At 40.0% G+C, this 8,743-nt stretch overlaps 1 protein-coding gene across 1 annotated transcript in view; it reads left to right on the top strand.

Moving 5' to 3' along the window:
* DEK (DEK proto-oncogene) overlaps positions 1-8,743 on the top strand; it is a gene marked incomplete at its 5' end in the record, with an annotated part of 42,238 nt that overhangs the window by 10,080 nt on the left and 23,415 nt on the right. Inside the window, one exon of the mRNA XM_004712506.2 lies at positions 1,084-1,272. Within this exon, the coding sequence (XP_004712563.2) occupies positions 1,084-1,272 (189 nt within the window). The remainder of the gene's footprint in view (positions 1-1,083; positions 1,273-8,743) is intronic.

The raw sequence follows: 8,743 nt of genomic DNA on the forward strand, positions 1-8,743 counted from the left end.
TAATTGTGTTGGTTATTAGAATCAAATCATTTTCCTCAAGTGATCTGTACTTTTTAAAATGCATGGTTTAATTGAATGTCGAAGTAATAGCTATGCAATTATTTGTGGATCTTAATTAGCTTTTGTAATCACCATACCCAGCATTCATGAAGTTTAAATTAATTTCATTGAATTGGAAAGAGTTGTGCAGATACACCGGAAGTAAGGCATTCTGCTGGTGCAATGGTTAGCGCTCAGCTGCCACCAGAAAGGTCAGTGGATGAGAATTGTGGCTATCTGTTTCCATAAAGATACAGCCATGGAAACCTTGTGGACAGTTTTATCCTGTCCCGTAGCATCGTTAGGAGTTGAAATCTCCGTGGCAAAGAGCTCAGTTACGAGATTTATATTGAAAGTAGAGGACGGAGTTACAAAATAACACTGTTGACTTTCAGGATAGATGGCTCACAGATTCAAGATGTATAATTAGTAATCTGGTTTCATTCTTTTCATGGATGGTTGCATCTTACTCTTAGATTAGAAGGTCCTTCGAAATAAGGTAACTTATTTCTTACGGTGAAAACACACCAACGCATCTGCCCGCACGGCAACTTGCACATGTGTAATTCAGTGACTGATTGCATGTTGATGTTGAACTGCCATTTTTTATTTCCTCATCCAAAACACCCCACCACCATTCATCTAAACCCAGGCTCCCTCCCACAATGCGACCCCCACTGCCTCCCTGGCTATAGTGCTTACTTGAAGAAAATAAATGAAAATATTGTCACAGTAAACTGTAAATAACTGAGCCTAACACTGTATATCGCCTTCTAGTCCTGTCAGACCCAGAATGCATAGTTTTTTTCAATGTATGTAATGAATCTTTTACTATTTAGAATGAAATAAAAAAGGTATTTGTTTTTTTCCTATAAAGGTTTTATTGGTTGTACAAAACATGTGTTGGTTAGCCAGACAAGTTAACTATAAATGATTCTTTGTTAATCTGCCAAATTAGTCAACGGACCTTTTTTGAGACAAAAATATTTCATTGGTGTTATCTGTTTTTCGTTGTTGTTGTTTTGCTTATTTTTTTTAATGTAGCCATTGCCCAAGTCCAAAAAATCTTCCAGCAAAGGCAGCAAAAAAGAGCGGAGCAGTTCCGGAATGGCAAGGAAGGGCAAGCGAACCAAATGTCCCGAGATTTTGTCAGATGAATCTAGTAGTGATGAAGATGAGAAGAAAAACCAGGAAGAGTCTTCAGATGATGAAGATAAGGAAAGTGAAGAGGAGGTGAAGTGTCTTACTCCTTTTTTCCTTCTTCCTCTGGGTAGCGTTAAATCGAGCCTTGTTATATAATGGGCCAGAAAACATCAGTTCTCGTAACTATATCCACAGACTCATCTATTGGTAGTTAATTCTGAAGATACAGAAATAGTTGAGTGTAAACCCTTTCCATCAAGGAATGTTCCATTTCGTTGCCATCTCAAGAGTGTAAGTTGGGAAAGAGTGAGGTTAGTGGGCTGGATTTGAACAGCCCCCGGGCTGGTCCTGGAGGACAAGAACAGAGAAGTGGAAAGGGGGTGTGGGGATCATAGCACACAGGAGTGGGTATTTTTTAGAACCTTTATTTTATAGTGTGTTATCTTTACAAAAAGCAAGAGCTTCAAGACCACCATTTTTTCCCTCCTTTTCTCACTACCATCAAGACACTTCCACCTCTTGAGGGGGTGATTTAGTGAGGATAACAGTATTTGACGTTAATTTGATTGGTAGTGATGTTTTGTGTTGCTTCATAATGCCTTCTCTTTTCTTTTACTTGGGAGTATTTATAAAAATACTGAGATTGTTTAACTTCTAAAATGAAACTTTCACGAAGTGGAGAGCTGCAGAGGACATTAAAATTGTGGACTCTACCTTCTTGATGCGGCTCTTCAGCAAAGGAGTGGGAACAGATAGACAATAGGTTCTTGCTGTTTATTGTGCTTGGGGAAACAGCTTGTTTCTTTGCACCCTTCAGGTCTGAGCTCTGTTAAAATTTGGATCATCTTTCTCCGTAATTAGGAACTTGAATAATGTTAACTTGACATTTGGGGCCAGGTAACTCTGGTGGAGCTGTCTGGTGCATTGTGCATTGTAGAATGTTCACCACTTCCCAGGGTGAACACCGCAGGTGTCTCTGGACTTTGCCAAATGTCTTCCAGGGGCCAAGATTCCAGCTAGTTGAGAGCCACTGAATTGGAGGGATAAAAATGAGCTGACACTTAGATGTCATATATATGTGTGTATTTAGTGTATATTTCTCTTGAGGTGATTAAAATTCAAACTTGTTTAAATGTCAGGTTTTACAAATAATTCAAAAATTATGTCTAGCACATGCTTCATTAACATATATATATATTTCTTGACACTAATTTCAATTCTTTTTTTAAAAAAATCATTGGGGGCTCATATAAATCTTGTAACAATCCATCATTCAGTTGTATTAAGCACACTTGTACATATGTTGCCATCAATATTTCCAAAACCATTTCTTGAGCCCTTAGTATAAGCTCCTCATTTATCCCCTCCCTCCCCCACCCTCGTGAATCCTTGATCAGTGACATATTGTTGTCATTTTGTGTCTTATACTGGCCATTGTCTCCCTTCACCCACCTTTCTGTTACTCATCCCCCTGGGGTGGGGCTATATATCCAACCTTGTTATCAGTGGTGGGGGGGTGTCTTCCTCCTGTCCCCCATTAATATCTCAATGTGTGTTTGCATACTGGGGTAGTCTGCATGCTGGGGACTTTAAGGTAATCTAGGGAAAAAACATGTTTGTTGACAAGTATATGCATAATACTGGCATTTTTTGTGGTAAAAATGTTCCTCATTTAACTTTTTTTCATGATTTGTCATTTTAAGGAAAGAGTATGAAAAGTTACAAAATGTTATTAATTTCCCATAGAGGACATATGATTATGAACACGACCCTTGGAACCTTAGGCAAGTCAATTCAACGCTATTCTCCAGTGTCCTGTTAGTAAAGGGGACGATCAGCCCAGCCTCATGGGGTTGCATTCCCTGCCAGCGCTGTGCTGTTCGTATTAGTGTGAATGGCTTCTTACCACTACGAAGATTGCTAAATGTAGTCTTCCAGCCATTACAAAGGTCAAAGATGGGAAATGAGGATACTTCATATTCATTTTTTATTGTTTTTCACAGTATTCATAAATCAAAGCCATACTTTCTCCAGTCCCATGAGTTATCATTGATTGTTAGAAACCCAAGTTCAAATGATGAGAATCCATCTAGGGTAAGGATGGGGAACACTACAAACTGATTTCACGGACGTTAGGGACAGAGATCAGGCGACACAAAGCTGTGTTGTTACCTGAGAGTGGGGTTTGCATGAGAGGATATTGGCAGACTTCAGGAGACCGTGCCAGTGAAGTCTGCATCAAGTAGCTCCTTGGGCCGCTGGTAAGTGTCCGTCCAGCAGTTACCCTCCCTTCCTTCAGTTAGGGCCCTCCTTCTCTGAAGCCTCTTATTTTGAGTTCAAATTCTGTGAAAGGTATTTCTATGGCAACTTTGTTTTTATCTTATTTTGAAGACTCAAGTGGCAACCTTGTATATTAATTGGAGGTATTTTTGGATGTTGCTGTGATACCAAAAAGACAAGGCTACAGAGAAAAGACTTGCAAGATGTCAGAAAACTGGGCTGTTTGTAGATGAATTGTTGGGAGAGGCCTGGATTTTTTATAGGGAATTATTAAACTGTAATTCTGTTCATATTCTTAATCAGATTATTCCTTTCCTAAATAAAAGACCCTCCAATTAAGATCAGCTTCTTACTCTATTTTAGATTTGTAGAGTGGCTGGTAGACTATTTCTGGTATCCGCTAGAAACAGGGCATTGGACTAAATGATCTGCAATGTAATTTAATAATACTGAGCTTAAACTTCTTATATTGAAATCTGGTCCCAAATGAAATAATTTGGCCAAATGAGGTAGAATTTTTCATTTACTTGATAATTTTCACATTTTCCTGTAGCTGTGTAGAAGAGTAAGGTGTTTAATTTATATGTAAATTCATTTTTTCCCCCCAAATGTAGACTTTTTAACCCTGTGTGGATAGAACAGAATTGTTAGTCTTTCAAGTCTGTTACAAGAAATATATCACAAGTAGCATGTAAACTGATCGTTATGAAGACATTTTGGTTGGCTTCTCCATACCTAGTTCATGATCTGTGCTGCACCGTGGTTCTCACAGTAGTTCAGTCTTCATTTTCCTCGGAATTAAATCATCTTTCTGAATGGAGCAGTAGATAATTCCTTTATAAAATTGCAATTCTGACCTTTATTGATGTGCTTCAGGGCTGTGTGCTTATTAGAAGAGTCTATTGTATTGGGCAAGTCGGCTACACAAACGAGAAGAGCAGACATGTCACTTCGGAGACTATGGTGTTGCTTGTTTTAATGGCGGCATGTGGATGTGAAAGTTGGACAAGGAAGAAAAGAGTGCAGAGGGCTTGAAGCATTTGAATTATGGTGTTGGGGAAGAATTTTGGAAGTACCGCGGACTGCCAGAAAAAAAACCTCTCTCCTGGAAGAAGTACAGCCAGAATGTTCCTTAGAGACTAGCCCCTGGAGCTCCTTGTGTAAAGTAGAAGGGAATCGGAAAAGAAGGCCACTCAACGAGATGGACTGGCACAGGTCTGGCCATTGTTTAGCGCTATTGTAAGTAAGCTCACGATGCAGAACCAGCGCTCTGCGGCAGCCAACAACAGGAAGAGATCAGTGGAAAGTGAAGAACGTAGTGGGTCACATTTCTTTAAAATGAGAAAATAGGTGTAGGTAGATCCGAGAGCTTTTAAGATCAGCTGTTTTGTATATTAACAACCTATGTGGGTTAGCATCATTTTTATGGGACTATTGCTTAAGGGAACCTGTGGGGTTAAACAGGCTCTGGCATCCCATTCACAGGTGTTGGTCTGTAGATGCAGAATGCTCTGTTAGAACAGATCTGGATTGTCTCCCACACGGAAGGAAGAAGTGTAGTCATTTAGATGCTTGAAAGCTTACTTATTTCTGTTTTCATTTTGTAACACTTTCCTTTAGTTTTTGTTATCGATTGTTTTTATAGTACCCTCTTCAGAAAATTATAAAGCAAAACTTCTTGTGAGTATTTAGAATTTACCTGTGTATCCCCATGTGCCAGGAGTGCTTCCAAGAGCCGATAATTAAAAACCTTACTAATGTCCATAACAGTTGGCTTTCCTTTTGTGTTAGCTCCAAAGGCCGGTTGTTCTAGGCCAGTGAAGTCAAGAAGAGGGAGGCATATTTTTCAGGTATCTTTCCCCATCCTGGTCGATCGTATTGCAATACGATTCTTGCTTTGTAGGCATTGTACCTGTGTTCCAAGAAGAGAGAAGCAAAGGGTTCTTTCTCTCGTAGTGGCATTTTGTGTGGCTAGAACTTTGTTTTTGGTCATCTTTAGCCGCAAGGGAAGCTAGGAGATCTAATTTGTGTTCCCATTTTCATACCAAAAATCAAACCCACTACCCTGGAGTTGATTGTGACTCATAGAGCAGCCGGTGCATGCAAAGTGCCGGTCTTGTGGTTAGCAGTCCAGGGCTAACCCGTGGACCACCAGGACACTGCCCTTCTTTCTCTGTAGGTGGAAGGCAAATGCAAAGTAGAATGCTTAGGAAACGACACTCTGCCAAGCTGGTGGCTTCCACTTAAAATTGTCCTTCAAGGCAAGGATGGTGAGACTTCATCTCTGGTCTCTTGGACTTTGGACGTGTCAGCTGAGACCAGTCCCTACAGAAGGACAGTGTGTTTGGTGGAAGGGAAAGGAAGGCCGTAAACAAGACGGATGAAGGAAGTGGCTGAAACCCACGAGCCATTGGGAGGATGGCGAAGACCAGAACGTGTTCGATCTGTTGCGCATAGGGTCGCTGAGAGTCAGAATTGACTGCGTGACGCCTAGCAGCAGTGTTTGTTTGGCCATTTTGAGGGACTGTTTCGTGATCATGGGAGGATGACATGTGGAGATTGTGTTCTTTACAGAAAACTAAGAATTCTTGGAGCTTCTAGCTTGCTCAGAGGAGTCGTAGGGCTGTTGGTTGGAAGACGATGAATCGCTGCACGGCCGTGCAGATGTCCTTGCTTTCCAACTCTGGGGTGAGATGCCGAGGCTCGCACCTTCTTGCCTCTCTGCACCCTGAGTTTCCTCGGCCGAGTTGTTAAAAGGAATGGTGTGTTTTAAGCTAATTTCTATTTTGTTCATCTGTTCACCCAGTGCAGCCTTCTGCTGTGAGGACAGGATTCTGGCTCTAACAGGCGTCTTCTTTGGAGACCCTCCTTCAAGAGCCTGCTGCCTATAAAAGATAGGTAAGCTTTCCTCGCCCGAGATTCTAACACCTTTTTGCTTTCAGAAAGTGCTTGTGTCTGCTTTCCCAGACGCGTACCTTCATGGTTACCCTAGACATAAGAACCCATCTTAAGTTTTTAAAAAGCTTACCTTTAATTTCCAGAGCCTTCAGATTGTACTGCAATCTGTACTGTCTTACATTATGGCAGCTATCACTCGATCTGTTCTCCTTTAGCATATCAAAAATGCCTGCAATCCCTGATGCTCCTGAGTGAATTACATGTTCACCTGGAGCAATCCAGATTCTTCTTTTTAAAATCCTATCATAATTTAGAAACTCAGTGTTTCTTTTTATCTTTTTTTGTCCATTCAGTGTTTCTTTTCTTTTTATTTTAATGTTTCTTTTTTTTTTAATCATTTTATTGGGGAAACTCGATTTTTTTTTCTTTGTCCAATCAATCTTTCTTCCCTTTTTATAATCATTTTATTGGGGAAACTCAGGTTTTCTTTTTCAACTTGCTAATTTTTTCCTAGAAATTTTATTAAAAGGCTCCGGTTGAATTAATACAGAGGTATTGCTATCTTAGGTATCCAGCAGTTTTCCTTTATAGTGCCAACGCTGCTTTTCCTGTAATTGCTGACGTTTTCAGTGATTTTAAAAGAGGCTCAGAGTAGGCGTTGGTACTTTCTCATTGTTTATTTTAATGAACTAGGGGTGTGCTAAGGAGGACTGCCTTTTGTACTCACATGCCATTTTAGTGATGGCTTGGCATTAACAGATTTTCAAAGAAAGTATCCACTTACCTGTGAATGAACAAGGAAGACTTGAGAGAGAAATGGAAGAAGCACCAGTTGAGGCTAACCTTGGGAATGGAGAAGGCGGCTGGGCATGGGGAGCAGCATTCTTGCTATACCACCTCTGACTCCATTCAAAATTTGATCTTAAGCAGTAGTTTTTAGAAAGTTAATTTGAGTATAAATCCATTTTTGCTTATACAAACATGAAACTAAAAGCTGTTAATAAAAACTTTACTACTTGAGGAATTGACAGCGGTTTTGCCTGATTCTTGCCCTTCTGTTGTTTATCTATAATAATTTGTAGTCTAGACTAGAAATCAGCAAAGTATCTATGGGCTGCCACCCAAATCAGCCTGCAGCTGGGTTTTTTACAGCCTAGAATGGTTTTTCCTTAAAACAGTAACGATATATGGATTGTTATAAGAGCTGTAAGAGCCCCCAATAAAATGATTTATTTATTTATTTATTTATTTATTTATTTATTTATTAAAAAATAAAAAGTGTGGTAAGACCATACATAGTCTACAAAGCCCAAAGTATTAAACTTTCTGGAACGTGACAAAATGCATGTTGACCCAAAGGTTTGTCGTAGACAGGATTTACCCTTGATGAAATAGTCTAATGGCTCTCCCCCCCTCTCACCCCATCACATGCTCATGTAGGTGAGTTGTACCAGACAACAGTGATGATAGACCAGTTCTACTAACTGGTAGTAGTAGAAAACATCATCTGTTTTGGTCAGCAGGCTCATTCTAACGAACTAAAACAGTGCTGAGAGAGATCCTTAAAGGTTACTAGGAATCTTTCCCCAATTTTGCAAATATCACATAGCAACTACTTACTCTGTCAGTTCTAGACTAGTCTCTGGGGGTTAAGAAATAGTCTCTACCTCTAACAATTAGATTTTGATAGTTGGAAGCAGGAGGTCAAGGATGAGTAGGGGGGGAAGCTAATAGAATAAAGTTTGGAACTTAGAAATGTGGACAAGATAATGTGGGAACTGGAGGATGTCGTGCTTAATTCTTGCCAGAGGCTTATGGGAAACAAAGCCACGGACCTCGACAGGGAGCTTTTGATCTGAGCCTTGAAGGACTATGAAGGGTTGCCAAAGCAAAAGACAGATTTGGACAAAGTGGTCTTCATGCAAAATGAGTTACACCAAGGCCTATCTTCACTTAGGCATCCTATAGGAGGGTCCTAGAGTCGATGTAAGATGCAAAGAGGAAAAACCATATGTGGAAAGGAGAGGCCAGAGGTAACCCTAAAACGGTTTGTCTTCTGTTGCTTTTTTGTACCTCTGCCAACATTTATTTTGTTCTTCGTTGTGGTCAGTATCAATTGTATGCATTGAGGAGATAAGGAATCTAAGGATATGTTTAGAAAGGTATGCTGTTATTAATTTAGTCCTTTCATTTCTGGCTTCAATATATAAATGCACTAGTTATCCCTGTAACAGTTCACGTAGAAAGCACGCTAGATGCAATCAACACCTTGTAGCTTACTGGAACCAGTTCTCTTGCTTATACTAAGGAGCCTAGAACAATTTGCTTTGTCTTTGAATTTAATGTACTTAGCCCTTTGTCGTCATTGTTGTTTTACCGTCTG

The sequence above is a fragment of the Echinops telfairi genome, unplaced genomic scaffold (assembly GCF_000313985.2).
Source record: "Echinops telfairi isolate 266 unplaced genomic scaffold, ASM31398v2 ScPeMD7_5868;HRSCAF=6743_0, whole genome shotgun sequence".
Lineage (NCBI taxonomy): Eukaryota > Metazoa > Chordata > Mammalia > Afrosoricida > Tenrecidae > Echinops > Echinops telfairi.